The sequence below is a fragment of the Heterocephalus glaber genome, unplaced genomic scaffold, assembly GCF_053883595.1.
Source record: "Heterocephalus glaber isolate CG9 unplaced genomic scaffold, H.glaber_assembly_v1.0 deba00001569, whole genome shotgun sequence".
Classification (NCBI taxonomy): Eukaryota; Metazoa; Chordata; class Mammalia; order Rodentia; family Bathyergidae; genus Heterocephalus; species Heterocephalus glaber.
Window position 1 is genome coordinate 2,117,777 of NW_028258354.1, and position 21,698 is coordinate 2,139,474.

Genomic DNA, 21,698 nt, shown 5'->3' on the forward strand with positions numbered 1-21,698 from the left:
TTCTGTAAGCGCGCAGCAAAACGTAGTTTTGGAAGTCACGGTGGCCGAGTGGTTAAGGCGTTGGACTCGAAATCCAATGGGGTTTCCCCGCACAGGTTCGAATCCTGTTCGTGACGGCTATTTTTCGTTTCACAACGGGTAAAGGAAACCCTGGTCCTCGCGCTTTCTTGTGCTTCTTTCTGTCTTGAAAAGGGAAACCCAAAGGTTGCACCCCTGCCTTGAAGAGGCCGAGGGTGATCCTGGAAATTTAATTACACAGCACTGTGTTGGTTGATAGGCTTCAAGGCTTTTAAAGAATTCTCTAACTTACAGTTAGCAGAGCTGTGGTAAACAGTTCATTCTTTTGTGGGAAATTGAGTAAAGAAATTAGGTAAAGAGTCAAGTTTTGTTTGGGAATGTGAGTGCTTGTTGCCCAATGACAGTCATGTACCAGGAGTTTCTAGGAAAGGGGAGCCTTTGGATTTCATGACTGGAAGTCCTACCTTGTGAATCTGCTGACATAGGAAGACCCAGAAAACAGCATCCTTTCATTTCTTGAAGCTGTCAGGTAGGCAGGGCTGGGTGGGGATTACTGAAACAGAAACACTGCAGCTCCAAGTGGGAGGGTAGCTTCCTACTGGGTGGTCACCTTGTACCAGATACTGTTCTAAATTCTTTGTGTATTGGGCAAGCTAGGGAATTCTCTAACCTCTAAGCTCCCTTCAGTCTCGGGATCCAGTTCTCCATCTGTGTTGTTAATGGGCTTTTTGTACTTTGTGTGTGTGTGTGTGTGTGTGTGTGTGTGTGTGTGTATTTTACTGGGCATTGAACCCAAGGCTATACCCAGCCCTGTTTATTTCTAATTTGAGACAGGGTCATGCTAAGTTGCTAAGTATCCCAGGCTGGGCCGACCATTCAATTCTCCTGCCTCAGCTTTCCAGAGTGCTGGGATTACAGGCCTGTACCGCTCCTCCCAGCCTTGTGCTTCATTTCTCCTACAGCAGCATCTTCCCTAAGGATCAAAGAGAGCGGGGCACTCAAGGGAAATTGATAAAGCTCTCCTCACTGCCAGCTGTCCGTCCACCCTCCTTCGACCCTCCTCTGTAATCACTGATCATTCCAGTGGAACCCATCAGTCTGCCAGCAGTGTTAGCCAAGTTGCATGCAAGGAATTTCTTGACATGCTTCTGCAAAACGAAAACAAGTCCTATTTATTCTGCCTTCTACATATGTTTCAAGTTAGTCCACTTTTCTAAGGGATGAGTGAAGGTTGGGCCTACAGTTTGCCAGGATGATTTTTTTTTTTTCCAGCTCTGGGGATCAAACCCAGCGTCTTGCACATGCTAGGCAACTGCTCTACTGCTGATCATCCACCCCCCACCCCCCCACCCCCCTACCCCCACCCCCCTACCCCCACATTTAATGTGTATTGAGCTGCACTGAGGGATCCACAGTAGCTGCCCTTAAGCCCACCTTGCCATGGTTTTTTTGTACAGTATTACATGATCTGAGAAAAGAGACCTTTTCTCTTACCACTCTTCCACTTTCACTACATTCCATCCAGCACCATTATTTTATTTTATTTTATTTTTTGAGACAGGGTCTTGTGTAAGCCCAGGCTGGCCTTGAACTCAAGTGATCCTGCTGCCTCTGCCTCCCAAATGCTGAGATTACAGGCATGCACCACCACACCCAGCATTCTTTTATTTTTTTCAGCAGCATTCTTTTAGTTTCCTGTAGAGTGTTTGTTTGTTGTTTTTGGTACTGGTCCTTGCATTTACAAGGCAGGCAGAGGAATAACTGAGCTACATCCCTGACCCCCTGTAGAGTTATTTGGCCTTGTTCATGCTGTTCTTTACCTGAAATAATCTTTCTTTTCTTTTTTTTTTTGGTACCGGGGATCGAACTCGGGTCCTTGCGCTTGCACAGCAGGCAGTGAAACCACTGAGCTAAATCCCTGGCCCTGAAATAATCTTTCTTTTGTTTTGTTTTGGCGTTTTGGGGGTCAGGGTCTCACTGTAATTCAAGCTGGCCTAAAACTCACTATGTAGCCCAGGCTGGCCTCAAACTCTTGGTGACCCTTCTGCCTCAGCTTCCCGAATGCTGGGATTCCAGGGGTGGTATGCACGCCTGGCTGAAATAATCTTTTTTATCCTCACCTACTCAGTTTCCCACTAAATATTAGTTCTGGAAAGTCTCTGACCACCTATTTCCCACTACATACTTCTCCTTAACTTTATTGTATGAAGTCCTTCTTTTGTAGAATGTAAACCTTTTTTTTTTCTTTTTGCAGTACAGGGGATTAAACCTAGGTCCTTCACACTGAGCTACATCCTTACCTTTTTTTATTTTGAGACGGTCTAAATTGCCCAGTCTGGGCTTGAACTAGCAATCCTTCTGCCTCAGCCTCTCAGAGTGCTGAGATTGTAGGCATGCCCTAGCATGCCCTGCTGAATGTAATTTCTTGACACAAATAAGCCATGTAGGCCAAATATGGTGTTGCATGCACAGCACTTGGGAGGGTGAGGCAGGAGGATTGTGAGTTGAAGGCCAGCCTGAGACCTGAAACTATAGCGAGACCCTGTCTCAAAAAAAAAAAAAAGCTATGTAGTTTTTATTTTTATTTTATTTTTTTGGTACCAGGGATCGAACTCAGGTCCTTGTGGTTGCAAGGCAGGTGGTGGAACCACTGAGTTAAATCTCTGGCCTGTAGTTTTTAAAAGGTGAAAGATTTATACAATCTGAAGAGAAACCAGAGTATAGCTATGTAGTTTTTTTTGTTTTTGTTTTTGTTTTTGGTGCTGGGGATCGAACTCGGGTCCTTGCATTTGCGCAGCAAGCGGCGAAACCACTGAGCTAAATCCCGGGCCCAACTATGTAGTTTTTTAAAGTTTTGTTGTAGCCTGTAGCCAGGCCTGGTGGTACATGCCTGTAATCCCACCACTCTGGAGGCTGAAGCAGGAGGATTAAAAGTTCAAGCCCAGCCTGGGCAATTTAATAATTTAGCAAGACCCTATCTCAAAATTTTAAAAGGATAGGGTTTTAGTTCACTGAGAAAGCCCTTGTTTTTATCCCCAGTACTGCAAAAAAGTAAATAAACAAATGAAGTTTTGTTGTGTAAATAACTGTTTTTACAGTAGTTATATGTACATGTTTTAATTTTCACTTGGACTGGATTATAAACTTAGAGAGTACTGTGCACCTTGTTTCTTTACTTATTTTCTATAAGGCCTTATACGCAGATGTGATCAAATGTGTACAGAAATAATTTTTATGATTATTTAAGCTGATTTATCTAGGTCTGAAATAATTTCATGGAATGTAATTGGCTTAGTACTGTATTGCCCTCCCTGCACATCCCATTTTGCACATGCTCTCATTTATCTGGAGAGCCATGACCAAAACTGACCAGCAGAGGGCAACCGACAACCATGTTGTGAAAGGGAGCACAACCCATGGCTTACAAAATGGAGGCTCTAGGATCTAGTCTAGACCAAGAATGGGAATACAGTAGAGGTACTTTGGTACCTGAAGGTCATCTCTTGCACTGTCAAATGCCTCTCTTCTAACTTTAAGCACAGGCCAAGGTTTTGAACCTTTGTGTATGATAGGTAATTTCAAATTCCTACCATCCCTCTAGGTCCACACCAAGTCCAGTTCCTCCATCCTCCCCTTTCCATCCAACAGGTCATCTTTTTATCTTTATGTTACTTGATCTGCCTCCCTTTCCCCCATTCTTACATATTTACATTCCACCTACTGCTTCAGTTCCTGCTGTAGAGTTTAGCTTTGCTCATCTCGAAGTTACTATCTCTACCTTGGCTTACAATACTATTTCAACCTCATAAGGAACTTTCTATAAGTCTCCTTCCATAACACCTTGAAATTTTCCAATTTGACTGGATCAGCCCTTCATTAATTCAGAACAGACAAAACCTCATCATCATTTGATAATTCCAAATCACCAAATTGTTTTTGTTTGTTTGTTTTGTGAGACAGGGTCTCACTATGTAATTCAGGCTGGCTTTGGACTCTCAGTGATCCTCCTGCCTCAGGCTCCCAAGTGCTGGAATTACAGGCATGCACTACCACACCGGGCACCAAATTGTTTTCTGCTCTACTTTTCAAATAAAATGTGTACCCTTCACCTCTAGGTCCCTACCTTAACACCTTATCATCTGGTTTCTGCCTCCTGAAGTTTTTTAGACATTGGTAGAAACCACTGGACAGGTCTCTTCTCAATCTTCATCCTTTACTGTGTTTGGAAATTGTTTTGTTTGTACTGGGGATTGATCCTAGAGCCTTTGCACTAAGGTATATCCCCTGCCCTTTTTTTAATGTTCTGTTTTGGGTCAGGGTCTCACTAAGTCACTAAATTGCCCAGGCTGGGCTCCAATGTATGATTCTCCTTCCTCAACCTCCCAGAGTGCTGGGAGGCATGTGCTACACACCCCACTGAAACTATTGATTTCTTACTGGCCTTCAGAGACAGTGGACTGTTTTTATCCTTCCATGTCATTTGTCTTTTCCCTCGCCTATGGAATTCTACCAAAGCTTCATTCTTCTCTCTTCCCAAGATAGAATATGCCACATTTCTAGGCATGGTCTCTTAGTCAAACGATGGTCCAGTTGTCTACCTAGCTGACCTAGTATCACCTGAAGTGCAACAGAACTTCTTTCTCTCCACAAATCATATGCTCAAAAATTTTTTTCCTTTTTGAGACACAGCCCATGTAGTTCCAGCTGGCTTCAAACTCACTATGTAGTTTTGGGGGGTTTTTTGGTACCGGAGATCAACTCGGGTCCTTCCACTTGAGAGGCAGGCACTGGAACCACTGAGCTAAATCCCCAGCCCTGACCTCTACTCTTGTTGATCCTCCCAAGTGCTGGGATCACAGGTGTGAACTACCATGCCTAGCTACTCTATAGTAGTTACTGCTCTTCTCTCAATTTCTTGTGGTTTCCAACCTTAAGATTTCTTTGACATTTCCTTTTATCCTATACCCATCACTCATCAGTTGCTTCCTCCAGCATATCATCTGAACTCATTCTTGTTAATAGTGGTCTTCAAGGCACTCCACTTCCATCACACTTAACTCCACCCTCCCCTAGCTTTACTCTAAAGCACTGCTTCTGGCACCTGGAATGGTGGTACGTGCCTGTAATCTCAGCACCCTAGAAGTTGAGGGAGAAAAAAAAAAGAAGTTGAGGGAGGAGGACTGCCTCAAGTTCAAGGGCAGCCTGAACTGCATATTGAGACCCTGTCTCAAAACAAACAAAAAACTACTGCTTTCATCATAGTACTCCCCTATCCCAAACCTCAATTTCCTGACTAAATACAAGCTCCTATTATTGACATATCCTGCCTATATCACTTATTTGTTTTCAATCCTTAATTTTTCCCAATAAGATGCTTCCCATCTAATTAGGTTGGTCATCTCATCTCATGAAGTTCCTTTTGTCTCTTGACCTTATAACCAACAAGAAGCTAATACCACTCTACAACCATCTTTTCAGCTATAAATATAAATTTTTATTTATTTATTTATTTTTGGTTTTTTGAGGCAGGGTCTCCCTTTGTAGTTCAGGCTGGCCCTGAACTCACTATGTAGCCCAGGCTGGCCGCAAACTCACAGCAATCCTCCTGCCTCAGCCTCCCGAGTGCTGGGATTACAGGCATGTGCCACCATGCCTGGCTTCAGCTATAAATTTAGATCTAATCAAAATTGCTTCTATGTAACTTTGTTAAAAAAAAAAAGCTAGGGCCGGGGATTTAGCTCGGTGGTTTCGCAGCCTGCTGCACAAGCTCAAGGACCCTGGTACCAAAAAAAAAAAAAAAAAAAAAGGTAATGTTTCAAGAGCTTTTAATTATCTCCTTCCAAGTTGTTAACTTGTCGCAAATTTTAAGAGGCTTGGTTAAATCTGCAGCTTGTGCTTTATAGCAAATCATTAAAAGACCTGTGTTGAAATGACCTCAACCTACAGTTGTTTTAGAGATGGTGCACAAAACATGTCTGGAACTGCACAGTTAGTTTATGAGCTACATTTATTTATGATTTTTTGAGACGGTCTCACTTTGTTCAGGTTGACATTGAATTTACTGTCTAGCCCAGGCTGGCCTCGAACTTTCGATCCTTCTGTCTCAGCATCCCAAGTGCTGGGATTACAGGAGTATACCACCACACCTGGTTTATAAGCCACAACGAAGTGATTACTTCAAGATTTCTTTTTATTCCTGAGTATGATCTTTGGTACCAAAAACAAAAACAAAATTATTTAACCGGGTCAGGGATTTAGCTCAGTGGTGCCGCTGCCTGCCTCACAAGCGCAAAGTCCTGAGTTCAATCCCCAGTACCCCTCCTAAAATGTCAACCTATTTCCTTTGGAATTCCTAAGTATCCTCCCATCCCCCTTTGCAGTGTTGGGGATTGTACCCAGGGCCTTCAAATGAGCTATAGCCCCAGCCCTTTTTTAAATCTATTTATTTATTGGTACAGGGGATTGAACTCAGGACCTTGTGCTTGCAAGGCAGGTGCCAGAACCACTGAGCTAAATCCCTGGCCCCCAGCCCTTTTTTAGAGACAGGCTTTCGATAAGTTGCCCAGGCTGGGCTAGAACTTGATTCTCTGGCCTCAGCCTCTCAGAGGCTGGCGATTACAGGTATGTGCTACCATGCTCAGTGTCTGCGTTCATTCCTAGAATTCCTTGATCACCTCTGGGCAATATCTTAGCATTAATTTCTTGCTCTTAAGCTCCAGAATGATGCTTCCATATTCTAAACACATTTATTGAGTCAAGCATGCTCCTGATCCAGTGTTCCCCAAATGAACTCATTGCTTTATAGTCAAACCTGCTCATCCTCTTCTCCTCCCTACTCTGGTTAATGACACTATGTTCTCATCCACGCACATTCTGGAAGCCTCAGTCTTTATCCTTGATTCTTCTTTGGTTATGTGCCCTTTGTTGATGTGCATGTTTAGGAGCTGATGCTCTGGGATGACTTCTGGGTTTAAAATCCAACTTTTTTTTTTGGTACCGGTGATCGAATTGGGGACCTTGCACTTGTGAGGCAGGCGGCAGAACCACTGAGCTAAATCCCTAGCCCCCAACTTCTGTTTATTAGCTGTGAATTTTGTCCTCTGCCTCACTTTCCTACAGAGAAAATGGGCTTGATAGTAATGCCAAAAATGGTTGGGATGACTCATGTTTAACTTAGAATAGTGCCTGACTCACAGTAAGTGCTCAATCTGGTCGCTCCCCTTTCCTTACTGCCCAGTGTCTGGCCCTGTTCAGAACTCAGCTCCAGTAAGTTCTCCAAGAAGCCGTCCCTCCTGTGTCCAGCCAAGTTGGTAATTGACCTGTTTCTTCTTTGTTGTCCCATTGTACTTAGTCCCCATCTATTTGCAACATACCATTTGGACTTCTGAATTATTTGTTCAGGTGTGTTACCTACTAAGCTACAAACTCCATTCAGGTCATGTCTCAAATACACAGATTACCTCTGATGCCTAGCATGGTGTCTAGTACCTGACAAATACATTATTAGTGTCCGCTAAGCAAATCTTTTGTTTGTTTTTTGGTACTGGAGATCAAACTCGGGTCCTTGGGCTTGCGCAGCAGGCGGTGAAACCACTGAGCTAAATCCCTGGCCGTGTTCTGATTTTTCAAATGTACTGAAGTACAAAAATAGGGCCGGGGATTTAGCTCAGTGGTTCTGCCACCTGCCCCGCAAGAGCAAGGATCCGAGTTCGATCCCCGGTAACCCCCCCCCAAATAAAGTACAAAAATTAAAACCAACCAATCCTATTATCTCCCTCTCCTTCTAATTCTCCTACCTTAGAAGTCTGGAATAGACTGGCAAACTTTTTCTGTAAAGGACCAAATATTTTAGACTTTGTGATAACTACTCAGCTCTGCTGATGTAATGCAAAAGCAGCCAGAGACAAAGGGCATAGCTGTGTCCAATATATTGTTTCACAAAAGCAGGCAACAGGTTGTAAGCAGGTTTGCAGACCTCTGATCTAGAACTAGTAATGCTTCTCCTGAAAAGCCTTTCCTGATTCCCATCAGTCAGTGGCTTTATCTTCCTCTGCCCCCCCACCCCCCTTTGGAGACATGGTCTCACTGTGCAGTTCAGGCTGGCCTTGAACTCACTGTGTAGCCCAGGCAGTCCTCAAACTCACGGCAATCCTCCTGCCTCACCCTCACGAGTGCTGGGATTACAGGCATGCACCCCCATGCCTGGCTCATCCCTCTGCTCATATATTGCTAATGAATACATAGCACATTTATTATGCCATACTATACATCCTAGGGAGTAAGTTCTCCGAAGGGATGTGCCATTTTGCTACATGAACCCCCAGCCCCCCAATCCCACCCTAGTGAGTACTTTGCAGGCATTCAATGAATATCTGTTTCCAAATATCAAACCCAAGGTGGGTACAGGATCACCTGCCTATAATCCTAACTCTCAGGAAACTGAGGCAGGAGGATTGTGAGGACACCCTGGGCTACGCAGGGGGGCTATCAAAACAAACAAACACTACTCTAAAAAGATATGGGACCATTCACCACATTGAAAAGAACAAGCAGCAGGTTCTTAAAGTAAAATGAAATGTCTCAGGGAAAAAAGAAAAGAAGACTACTAGTATCACTGGGGTACATATATTGCCTCTTATGCTCTACTTCGTGATGTGGCCTTTCTTTTCTTTTCTTTTCTCTTTTTTTTTTTGGTACCGGGGATTGAACTTCGGTCCTTGTGCTTTTGAGCAAGGCGGCAGAACCACTGAGCTAAATCCCCGGCTCATGGCCTTTCTTTTCTTTTTTTTTTTTTTTGGTACTGGGGATTGAACTCAGGACCTTGTGCTTGCGAGGTAGTGGCCTTTATTTTCTAATCAGGTGCTGCATGTATGAAAGAGGCTTCTCTTTTCATATTTACTTTCTTCATTAGGAACCACTGAGGGGTGGAGGCTTCCCTGCCTACAACAGAATTCCATACTCCAAAGGAAAGGTGCTTGTAGGATGAGGGGAAAGGAGCATGCATATCTTCTGTTAAAAATATACCCCACTCCCAGGAGCACTCAGGAAGACATGGAGTTTAGTGTAAAGGCACACCATGGAAACAACACAGTTTGGATCCCTGGAGAGATCTTTAGCTGCTATGGAACAGGAGGGAGCAAAGGATGCAAGCGGGCACACACAGCAAAGCAGGTATGAGGTGTCCACAACTCCCAGAAAGATGTCCTCCTAACGCAGGTCAGATGTAAGATAGGTTACAAAGCAAGGAAGGAAGGGAATTAAGGTGGGAGAAAAGCCTAAGCAGAGGAAGAAACCTTCACAAGAAGGGGAGTGATGGTGATTTAAGAATTTAGAGATTTGAGTGAAAGGTTTATTAGTGTAGTCAACACCATGGAACAGCACGTACAACACAACCGTCAACCCACAGGGACACTAGTGCAAAGGGGAGGGAAGCCTTAACTGAGCTTCCTGGCTCCATCTGGGGGTAAAAACAGGAGAGTATGGGCCCTGGTAATGCAGGCAGGGGGCAAAAGGAAGTGGAAAAAATGTGACCAGACTTAAGTATAGCAGCATTTTCAAGTTCCTGAGCACAGCGCCCCAGAGCTGGAACTGTTCCCTACCTCCTTCAAGCTTGTATCCATCAATCCCAACCCCAGTGGAGCTGGGATCTAACTACCCAGACCAATGGTAAGCTGGTCTGGAATAAAACTCCAAAAAAGAAGCCATTCTGTGGTGAAGAGGAGCTCCTAATTTCTCTCCAACCCCATTCCCACCTGCACATTAAAATAATCACACCCACCTACCACACTTACTCTGCCAATCACCACAGAAGGGCCCAGGTAGCCCAAAACAGAGCGGAAGTCCTTAGGTGGATACAGCAGAGCACAGCCTGTTCTCAGAGACACAAAGATGTAAATCTTATCCTGTTTGTCAGGTGAGGCTTAGAAGCCAGCTACATAGCTCCAAGGAAATGGGAGGAGGGTTGCCTTTTAGTGCTCTAAATCCAGGGTTTTACAATGAGATGCTGAGCTGGGAGTAAATTTCTTCAGGGGCACAGGCATCAGTGCTGGACTCTCAATCCATCACAGGAGCAGAGGAAGTGCCTTGTCGCAGATGGGGTCACAGAGGGTGGAACAGGCATCATAGATTCAGCCAAGGACTCCCTTGGCTCCTCCTCTATTAAAGCCAAAGGTTGTGCTGAAAAGGAAAAATGTAAAACAAACCCCATCCCTGTCCCACCGTATCCGAATACCCACAACAGGAACAGCAAAAAATCAAAGCCAACAAAACAAAACAAAACAAAAAAAACTTTTTAAGTTTTGTTGATTTTTTTTTTTTCATTTGTTAAAAAAAAGTAAATAAATTAAAATGCCAACAATGTAGATGGGCTAGAATGTGATGTCAGCCCTGACAAGGCCATTCTTAAAAAAAAAAAAAATGTGGAGAACAGTTTGTGAAATATAAACAACAGCTGAAGGAAATTATCAAAATAACTACAATCACAGGGCTGGAGAGAGGTCTATGAAACTCGTGGGTGTGCCATGAAAGGCAATGCCTACCCTGTTTCAGCAAAAAGCCAAAAAGCAGCTTCTTGCTGAGCATATGAACCCAACAGCCTAACTCCTACCCTAGCCCTGTTGTTCCCTAGTTAGGAAAGCGTAGGAAGAGCTCATCCAGAAACGTTCAGCATCCCAACCCGCGCACCTGCAGTCCCAGTGGGTGCTGCACCTTAAGGTGGGCTGCATAGGGAAGTGCTTGGCACAGAGATCCAGGCTTCCCCTGAGGGCTCGGTGATGGCCAGTTAGGGCCTATTTACTTCTAGGGTTCTGGTTCCACCCTTACATTTCTTCTGGATGTCTCTCCCCAGGGCTGCCCTCTAAATGCTGCTTAGTCAATAGGCCTACCTGCTCCGATTCCTTGGTTTTGGAGGAGAGGGATGATTACAGATTCCTCATTCCACCTTGATCCTCTAGGGAAAACAAATCTCCTTGTGCTTTCTGCAAATATCTGGAACCATGGACTCTCGGCAGGAAAATACAAAAGTGGGGACTTTCCTGCCCAGACAGAATTTACAGACATTTTAGGGGAGAAAAAAATATGGCAAACTGCAAGAATCTGGATCTCCCCCCACCCCGAAAGGCTGAGCAAAGTGTCCCAGTGCCCTTCGGTGCCAGAAAACCAGGGAGATTTGTGGCTCAGCCTTAAAGCCAGTGGGGAGGACTCAGGGCCCAGCTGCTAGAGTGATAGGGTTTTCAGATTTCCATCTCTTTCTGATAAGCTCTCCTATATCTCCTCTACACCATGCGCAAATATCATGACAAGGCCCGGCTCCTGCACCATGTCATCTCCCATATGCTGGTTCTCACAGGCCATCACCACAACAGCCTGCTTGCCAGGGATGCGCTTGGCCACGTAGTTCTCATAGAAGCGCCGGTTCATCTGTCTTGTCTCTAGTGTGGCCAGACCCTGAGGCCAGCTGCGTTCATGGGCATTTTCGATGAGCTCGTTGACAATAGAGGCAGGACAGCCACTTTCCACTAGGGAGCGCTTGATCACAGCCTGGAGCACAGCATCCGGGGTCGAGATCATACCTCCCCAGCGGGTCACTCTGGCTGGCTGCAGGGAGTTCACCCACCTGTGTGGAGGGGTTGGAGGTGGTCATTCCAGCTCATTCCCTTCACTGCATTGGCTTCTTCTCCTAAGTAGAACAACCACCCACCCTGTGGTTAGCTTGACTCTATTCTTTGCTTCCAGAATTGGCTCAGAAACCTCAAATCTTTCCCTAGTTGACCCTATCTGAGTCACCACATATTACTCACCAGATTAAATCCCATGAGTCTATGTTCTGTTCCTGTTTTCTTTGAAATCCCAATCCCAATGTTTCACATACATTGTGCCTGGCACATAATAAGTGCTCAACATACATTCACTGAATGAAGCAATGGTTGCACTGTACTGTATCCCATCTGGTACTACTTGCCATATATATATTATAATATAATATATATATATTTATATTATAATATATATATATTATATATATAATATATATATATATATATATAAAATTTCACACTTACAGGGAATTATGAACTGTATAGAACTCCAGAACTGAAAGAGATCTTAGACTTCACTTTTTTTTTTTGCTGAATTCTAGATCACTTTCCTGGACTTGCACTCTGCCTCTTCTCAGGGTTTTAAAGCTACCTGAAGGCAGGGACGATAGCTTCTATTTCTTTTTGGCCTTCCTAGCACTTCACAGCCTTTAACGCAGGGCTTTATTACTTGGTGGTACTCACCTAATTCCAGATAAACTGCATCCTTGGACAGGCTTCCCCTTCCATCTACCCAAATAAATAAGAGATCCTGTACTGCAGCTGAGGTTATCCTCTTCTCTGCCCTTGTCCTTCACCCCAACAACTGAGAAGCGGGGGCCCTGGCCCAGCTCTTACTGTTCTCCTCCACCACTCCCCTGCTCTTCCTCCTTTTAGGCCTTGGTACCAGAATGTGGAGTGAGTGACTCCATGTCCTATGTGACACTCACTCTAGGATCTCGTTGTATTCAATTGTCTCCTCCAGGTTCTGAAGGTTCGGGTTGACACTGCGGATTGCACGCATGTATGCCTTTAGCAGCTGGATATCTCGCTTCTGTGGGAGAGAAGCAGAACCAGGAATGATGGTTAAGGCAGATAGCAGATAAAAGACAAGAGTTTATCTGAGAATGGGGGCCACTGAGAGATCTGAGGAACACCAGGCTACAGGCTTCTTCAGGAAGACAGGGATAGAACTGCCTCATTCCTGCTGCCTCTTCAGTGCTTAGCAAAGTTCATTCACAGAGAAGCCACTAGATAAACTGTAGGTGAGTGAATGCCATGAGTGTTCTCTAGCCCATACCTGCTCCGCCAGCTGGTGTTTGTGTTCAGCTGATGTCTTCTCCAGCTCTGCAATGCGTGTCTGCTGCTGCTGGACCACAGAACGCAAGTGCTTAATGCAGTTGTGGTTTGGCAGCTCATCTTTGGGCATCTCCAGGCTGTGGTTCAGATGGGGAAAGAGCAAAACCAACCCATTCAATGAGATATGTGGGAAAATGGCTTGTTCTGTGGCTGAAAACTGTTGAGTGGGCTTTCTCTTACCCTAAATTTCTCTTCTTTTTTTCAATACAAGGTCCCTCTGTGTAGTTCAAGGACCAGCCTTGAACTCATTATGTAGCCCAGGCTAGCCCTGAACTTGCATCGATCCTCCTGCCTCAGCCTCCCAGTGCTGGGATGATAGGCATGTGCCACCACACTTGGTTTATACCCAACATTTCTTACATTCATTTCAGGCATTCCTATTGTTTTTTTCTCTTTATTTTATTCTCCCAGACTTCCTCCTTGCCCTTTGCTGTCTCCTTTCTCTGAACTCTTCTCACCCTCCAAGATACAGTGTTATACGGTTTCTACCTTTTTTTTTTTTCTGTTTTTTTTTTGGTACCGGGGATTGAACTCGGGTCCTTGCACTTGTGCAGCAGGGGGCGAAAACACTGAGCTAAATCCCCGGCCCCTTTTTTTCTGTTTTTAAAAATTGTCCTTGTGTGCTTTTAAGAGCAGCCCTGTTTGGATGGCCCTCCTTAACTGAGAGGGAGATTGCTTTGTGTCCTACCCCATACCCTGTTAGAACTGGGCACAAGTGAGCAGGAAAGGCATAGGCCAGGACAAGGAAAGACAGTGTTTAACTGACCACATGGCTCTCCTCTTACTGATTTGGGCTGTGTACTTTTTTAGGGGGATGGGAGGGGGTTGAGTCTTGCTACATAGCTCAAGCTGGCCTCAAACTCACAACCACCCTCCTGCCTCAGCCTCCCAAATGCTGGGATTACAGGTGTGTGCCACCACACCAGGTTTATTTCTGAGAAGCCCTAGATTTATTACCCCAACTACCAGCATTTAATAATATTTCACACCTCTCAGACAGAAAAAAGAAATAGGGCAAGAGGAGACATGAGAAGTCTGGAAACTAGAGCACTTAGCCTCACAAACAGATAGTAGTACTGGACCCTAATGGAAGAGCAACATGAATCATTCTTTAATGTTATCACACAGGTTGTTGAACTGCTCTTCTCTTCTTATTAAAGCAAGAGCAAAAAGATAATAGTTGGAAAAGCAACAAGGTGAGATCTTGGGGGAAGATCAGGAAACCAAGAAGGCAAGGAATGCTCTTGCCTATACCTGTGAGCCTTCCCCAGCCCAAGCAGGGTGTCAGAGGTAGGTGTACAATGGGAGGCCCCAATCCAAAGAGGGTAAAGGGAAAGGACTCTCACCCACAGCCCTGTTCACAGGTCACAGGCCGCTTCGGGTTGTGCTCACAGTCGCTAAGGTGAGACATGAGGTTGTCAAGCCGGACAATGGCACTGCAACCAAACACAGCGTTGTCACAGGCAATCTGCAGCTTTGACAGCATGTTCCGCATGATCCGGGGCACTGGGCGGAGGTGGGCTACTGTCACGACACTACGGTCCACAGGACATGTCTGCTGCTGAGAGAACCACTGAGTGATACAGGCATTGCAGAAGGCGTGCTCACAGTGAGGGGCCTAGAGAGGGAAAGGCAAAAGGGATGCAGGAAATTAGCAGGAGTAGAGAATGTGATGAGCTAACTACAATGCCAATCAAGCTGCTGAGCAGCTTCTGTGACCAGAAGTCCCTGAGCTCATGGTAAATTATAGTTCTACTATGAGCAAGGCATTTTGGGGTCAGGCTTAAGATAGGTTTCCTTTGCTCAAGATTACAAATGGGTTGTAAGACAAGACAAACAAGTAAAAGGTTATATAACAAGAGATATAAATAACATTCCAGGACAATAGGAGAGATGACACAGGCTGCCAATTATTAATTGCCAACTGGATGGCATACACAATAACTGACAAAAAAGTCCAGATGGTGAGACTAGGTCAACCAAAGTAGGTATTCATGAAGAGGGCAGAATTTGTTATGGGTCTTAAAAGATGATTCAGACCATACATGTGGAGAGGAGAGGGGCAAAGATTTAAAGGCAAAAAGTTCAAGGTAAGAAGGCAGAACAAGCTAGGTGCATGGCCAGTGGCCAACGTCCCACAACTTGGGGAGCTGAAGTGGGAGGATCACTTGAGCCTAGAAGTTCAAGACCAGCTCAGCCAACAAACACAGCAAGCAAATAGAAATCTCAAGCACTAGTGCAAGGTCCTGAGTTCGATCCCCAGTACCAAAAAAAAAGAAAGAAATCTCAAGCAAACAAATAGAAAATGCAGAATGAGAAAAGTCTAGGGCTATTTTGTTTGTTGTTGTTATTTAGTTGTTTATTTTATTTTTGGTACCAGGGATCAAACTCAGGACCTTCCACTTCCATGGCAGGTGCAGTGTCACTGAGCTAAATCCCCGGCCCCTGGTTGTTTTTTATTTATTTATTTATCTATTTATTATGGTACCAGGGATCAGACTCAGGACCTTGTACTTCCATAGGAGGTGCAGTGCCACTTAGCTAAATCCCTGGCCCTAGTTATTTTTGGTACCGGAGATCGAACTCGGGACTTTGCGCTTGCAAGGCAGGCGCCGGAAGCACTGAGCTAAATCCCTGGCCCCCTACTTGTTTATTTTTTAGACAAGGTCTTCGTATGTAGCCTAGGCTGGCTTCAAACTCTCCATCCTCCTGCCTCAGCTTGTAATCGCTGGGTGCTGGGATTACAGGCATGTGCCACCAGACCCAGCAAAAACAGACTTCTGTTGAGAGGTAAGAGGCCTCTCTATGTAGACACAATTTGTTATATTATGAGAACTGACCTGAGGCGTTGCTCTGAGTCCGAACAGCCAAACCCAAGTTCCTAAACATAGGTAGACTTTTTCTGTGGAATCCCTTTTTTTTTTTTGGTACTGGGCATCGAACTTGGGACCTTAAACTTGTGAGGCAGGCGGTGGCATCACAAATCCCCAGCCCAGAATCCCATTCTTTTCAGTTTTTCTTCCTTCGTTTTTTTTTTGGGGGGGGGTATTTATTGAGACAGGGTCACTATGTAGCCCAGGCTGGCCTCAAACTCATGATGATGCTCCTGCCTCAGCCTCCCAAGTGGTGGGATTATACACATGCACCCCCACAGCCAGTATCTTTCTTTCTCTCTCTCTCTTCCTTTTTTGTTCTTTTAATGTGATGTCTGGGATTGAACCCAAGGCCTTGCACATGCTAGGCAAGTGCTCTACCACTGAGCCACATCCCAGCCCTCAATTTTATAAAGATCATAATTCAGCCAACTTCTCAGAGGATTCCCTGGTCCCTATGCAGATACCATCTAGCACCAGACACAGTAGGCACATAGTAGACAGTGATGAATAATGACTAGAGTGCTGACTATGTCCCATATGTTTTATTAAGTCCTTAAGATCTGTCCCCAAGATGCTCAGACACCACCTTTTTATAATCATTTACAATTAGCAGCCACAGTGATCATTTACTTGGTGGCTCATGACTGTAATCCCAGTACTTTGGGAGGCTGAGATAGAAGGATCCCAAATTGAAGCCTAGGTAATTCTGTGATTTAGCAAGAACTCATCTCAAAATTAAAGGACTGTGAGCCAGATGTGATGGTGCATACCTGTAATCCCAGCACTCTAGGAGGTTGAGGCATAAGGATCACAAGTTCAAGCCCAGCCTGGACAATTTACTACCTTAGTGAGACCCTTTCTCAAAATAAAAAATAAAAATGGAGTACTACCAGCCATAAGTAATGATAAACTACAGACATTTATAGCTAAATGAATGCACATTGAGGCCATACTCTTAAGTGAAATAAACAGGACACACATGTGTAAATACTGAATATTTTCCCTAGTGTGAGAAACTGAAAGTGTAAATAGGGACTAAAAGGTATAATGGATAATGTGAAATAGGAAGAAAAGGTCCAAGGGGAAGGGGAAGGTGCAGTAGGAGGGGTAGGAGAAAGGAAAGAAGGGAAAGGAAAAAATACGAGAAAAGGAAATAATGGAAACAAAGTCTTTGTAAATGGAAGGGGTGGAGGGATTGAAGGAAGGGCAGAAGGGGGAAAAAATAAGAACCAAGATATATCATTAAAGGTATAAATTCCCAATGATGAATGTCATCATATTGTACACCTAAAATGTACCAATAAACTTAATGAATAAAAAAATTTAAAAGATAAAAAATAAAAAGGGCTGGGGATATAGCTAATCCAGAAAGCCCTGGGTTCAATCTCCAGTATCCTCCCCCCAAAGACTCCATCTCAAAATAAATTTAAAAATTTTTTAAATGATAAAAATGCAAACCAGATCATCTCACTTTTTTGCTTAAAATGCATATGCTCTGGGTTTGATTCCCAGTACCACTACCACCAAGACAAAAAACAACAACAAAAAAGGGAAATGATTCCACGGTGTATTTCCTGTAACTCTAAACTCTCCACACAGGACCTATAGGTCAAGCAGACCTATAAAAAGCTCTGCTTGATCTTGCCCTGTGCCTGACCTTACACTATGCTCCCAGCAATGCTCCCAGTAGTGTTCAGGCTATTTTTGGTTTTCTTTCTTTCCTTGACCACATCCAGTTCATTCCTGCTTCAGAACCTTTGCTTTTTTTTTTTTTGGTACCAGGGATCGAACTCGGGTCCTTGCGCTTGCGAGGCAGGTGATAGAACCACTGGGCTAAATCCCCGGCCCAGGACCTTTGCTTTTACTGCTCCCCTTTGCCTAAAATGAATGGTCTTCCTCTAGATCTTAACATGAAGGTCCCTTATCATTCAGGTCTCAGCTCAACTGTCCTCTTTAATGACCATCCTATCTAATCCTGCCACCTTGGTCTGGACAGCTCAGTGGCAAATGCTCTTATCAAGCATGCATGAAGCCCTGATTCAATCTTCAGGGCTTAAAAAAAAAAAAAAAAAAAATTCCAAAAAATAAAAAACTAAGGCTGGGCATAGTGTACATCCCTGTAATCCCAGCACTCAAGAGGCTGAGGCAGGCGGATTACAGAGAATTCCAGGCCAGCCTGAGCTACACAGTGAGTTCAAGGCCAGTCTGTACTACATAGTGAGACTCTGTCTCAAAAAACCAATGTTGAATGAATGATGAAAGAAACTTTTAAACTTGCCACCACTGGAGAAGTATACAGAATGTCTACCTAAATACTCACAGGAAGGATACCAACTAATAAAAGGTTATCTATGGGGGACTAAGTGGACAGGGACAGGAGGGAAGTGAGAGTTCTCACTGTGTATCTGTATATCTTTTTATACTATTTTGATTTTTTTTTCCCCAGTACTAGAATTAAACCCAGAACCTTACACATGCTAGGCAAGTGGTCTACTACTGAAATATATTCCTAGCCTTTTAAAAATTTTGAGACAGGGGCTTGCTAAGTTCCAGTGCTGACCTGGAACTTATGATCTTCCTGCCTCAGCTTCCCAAGTAGCTGGGATTATAGGTGTGCACCATGGCACTTGGCTTTCTTAACCATATGAATTTATTATCTACTCAAAAACTAAACAATATGGAATGGGGAAATCGCCATCTCTAGTGGGGCTCTTCTACCCCTGGGAATATGCCTACTATCAGAAAGGATGCCTGCCCTCAGGAGGAAAACACTGGAGGTGGATGGGTGGCTTCTGACTTAGGTTGTTACCAAATACCACTCAACTCTCCACAATGACTTGGCTCAAATGACAGTACCAGAAAACAAAGCCCTGCCAGGGTGGGGAGGGAACTTGACACACCTGTGCCCCGACACTGCCAGGATAACTTGTCCCACCCATCCAATATACCTCTAATGACAGCAGGCTACAAAGGGATAGGAGGGGCTAAATCCAGGCTTGGCTGCCATTGGAATGTGGTCTCAATTTTTTTCAGCTCAAGTATCAGTTCTTCTTTGGGTGGTTGAAAACTACAGAGAAAATAAATCCAAGGCTCAAGGGAAACCCCTGGGAGTTATATAAGCAGCAAAGGAGACCTTATTGACTGGTGTCCTGGTTTGGAAAATGGGATTACCTACAGTTGGCCTAGAGTGGAAGAGGACTAGTTGGTATTTATGAAATGAGAGCAGGAAGGGTCATATAGGATGACGTCCTATCAGTACATCTGTTAAGGGTCTCACTCAGTGAACTTGCCTGGTAATCCTAGACTGCTCCTAAACCTGCCCCAGGAAGATACAACTGACTGATCTGGCAAGACTGCCAGAGAAAGACCTATCAAAGATGACAGACAGCTTTCTTATCAAAATGCAGAGTGCTGGTTCTTCTAGCAGATCCCAGGAAGAAAACAGATCAGTAAATCCAATTCCACACTTCCTATGTATGAGACAGTAGGCAGGCAGGAGGGCTGCAGGGCACTGGCTAATTACCTGAAGTGCTACATCATCAAAATGCACACAGGAGTCCAGAAGGTCAGTTGTGGACAGGAAGATGGACCCTACTCAGAGTTACTGCAGAGGAAAGGCAGCGGCCAAGCTACTGTCAGAAGAAGCACACTGCTGACTATGACACAGTAGAACCTTCCAGAGCGGCCTCAGAACTGGAGATTTGCAGCATCAAGCTTGAGGCAGACTCTGAAAGCCATTCTCTTGTAGCCACCCCTGCTCCTCTGTACCAGACCTCTGTTGGGGTGGGGAGGGGTAGCAAAACACAGGGATGGCCCCATGCATCCCATTCCTCATGGATATTTTCCACCAGGGCTGCCACATTGCCTCTCCAAACCCCAGCAGACTGACTCACCTGTACTGGCTCCTCCAAGACTCCACTGCAAATAGGGCAGATAAGGTCTTCGTCAACATCCCCCTGGAAACGGGTTACATCATACCCCATGTCTCATCACTGAAACCCAGGTCCTAGGAGGGGGAACAGAGGAAGAAGTGGCCAGTTCAGAAAAGCCTACGGATATGGAGCAAACATGAACTCATTGCTAACATCTATTCACTGATCTAACAAATATTTACTGAGTCTACTATGTGCCAGTCATTTGGAAGGCATGTGCGGTGCCACTGAGCTAAATCCACGGTGTGTGCCAGTCATTTGGAAAGAGATAAAATAAAGCTGACTCAGGGGCTGGGGATTTAGCTCAGTGATGCTGCCTGCCTTGCAAGTACAAGGTCCCGAGTTCAATCCCCAGTACCAAAAAAAAAAAAGCTGACTCAATAAAGTTAAATATAGTGGGGGAGACATTACATAGAATACATGTAAAATGAGAAGTGATAAAAACAATGATGCAATAGGCACTAGGACTTATGGGGCAGGGGATAGGTTACATAACACAGGCTGGAAAAAGGTTGGTTTTGAGAAGTTTTCCAGGACTAGGTATCACCCAAAATGAGTTCAGTGGGACAAGCAAGAATTAGCTACATGCAGCAGCTGGGAAAATGGCGGATAGAAAGGCGGGAGAGGAGAAGCCTGAGAAGCCGAAGCTAGCTGGAGCTGCCGGAGTAATGGAGGGAAAAGTGCAGTCGCAGTGCTGAGAAGTGATCAACTGAAGAAGCTGCAGACCTCCCAACAAAGCCTACAAAGAGGGCCGGGGATTTAGCTCAGTGGTTTCCCCACCTGCTGCGCAAGTGCAAGGACCCGAGTTCGATCCCTGGTACCAAAAAAAAACAAAAACAAAAACAAAGCCTACAAAGATCTCCAAGTTTGGATTTGCCATAGGTAGTCAGACGACAAAGAAAGCATCAGCTATATTCATCAAACTTGGTTCAAGTAAACCTAAAGAAACTGTTCCAACTCTTGCTCCAAAAACCCTTCCAGTAGCAGCAGCTTTTAATGAAGATGAAGATAGTGAACCAGAGGAAATGTCTCCAGAAGCAAAGATGAGGATGAAGAATACTGGAAGGGCTACACCAACACCAGCCAGACCAATCTCTTTCAATAAAGGAAAGCATGGGTTTTCTGATAACCAGAAGCTATGGGAATGAAATATAAAATCTCATCTCCATGACCAAGACAATTAAATGATGTGTTTTGAATTGGGGTGTGGGATGGGTGTAAAGTTAAAAGGAACAGTTTCCTTTTTTAAAGAATGGTATAAGACTATCTTTGGAGCCCCCCCCTTTTTTTCTTTTTCATTTTTTTTTAAGATTGAGTGTTACACTAATAAGTGAGAGTTTGAAATTAAGAGGTAATTTATGTTTTTGGGCTGGGGATTTAGCTCAGTGGTTTCGCTGCCTGCTGCGCAAGCGCAAGGACCCGAGTTCAATCCCCGGTACCAAAAAAAAAAAAAAAAACCAAAGAGGTAATTTATGTTTTATATATAGATTTCAAGACATTTGCTAATTTTGTAGTTTCATGTGATTAGTTCAAAAAAGTTACAGATAATAAATCAGACCTGGTATCTTTTTAAAAATTGCATATTTTTAAAAACACAACTATTAGCACATTAAGAGGGAAGCAAAAAATTACTGTCTATTTAAAACTGTTAGTAGTTTTAACTGTAAATCCTAAATTAACTCCCTCATTACCTAAACTGCCTGGCTCCCAGAAACAGCCTTATAGAGAAAGGGGGAGAATTGTATTGAAAGGAAAATGTTGCTGGACTATTGACTGAAAGTAAATTTAGATAAAATTAAAATAGTTTTTTTCCTTATGGTCATTTGTTTTGTTATCATATTATTAGGTACTACATTGCTATCAGTGGATACAGATGCTTAGCCGTTTTAAAACAATTATTTTTAAAAAAATTTCTATGTGAAGTATCATATTTGAAATAG

General features: G+C 44.1%; 1 protein-coding gene and 2 non-coding genes across 9 annotated transcripts in view; 1 reads left to right on the forward strand and 2 right to left on the reverse strand.

Moving 5' to 3' along the window:
* The first annotated feature begins 34 nt into the window (after positions 1-34).
* On the forward strand, positions 35-116 carry Trnas-cga (transfer RNA serine (anticodon CGA)). The gene has a single exon. It is a non-coding gene; the product is annotated as a tRNA-Ser (tRNA).
* Positions 117-1,677: 1,561 nt separating this feature from the next.
* The window catches only part of Rnf41 (ring finger protein 41), a 37,303-nt gene continuing 17,282 nt past the window's right edge, over positions 1,678-21,698 (reverse strand). For 5 of the 7 annotated variants that reach the window (XM_004861320.4, XM_004861316.3, XM_004861321.3 and 2 more), the window contains 5 exons: positions 19,720-19,832; positions 14,297-14,568; positions 12,892-13,027; positions 12,542-12,645; positions 1,678-11,632 (listed from right to left, as the gene is read on the reverse strand). In XM_004861320.4, coding sequence (XP_004861377.1) covers positions 11,281-11,632; positions 12,542-12,645; positions 12,892-13,027; positions 14,297-14,568; positions 19,720-19,809 — 954 coding nt within the window. In that variant the 5' untranslated portion in view covers positions 19,810-19,832 and the 3' untranslated portion in view covers positions 1,678-11,280. The remainder of the gene's footprint in view (positions 11,633-12,541; positions 12,646-12,891; positions 13,028-14,296; positions 14,569-19,719; positions 19,833-21,698) is intronic. The other 2 variants (XM_021241524.2, XM_087192340.1) reach the window with 1 other exon arrangement.
* On the reverse strand, positions 13,560-13,694 carry LOC147823701 (small Cajal body-specific RNA 11). The gene has a single exon (XR_015443425.1).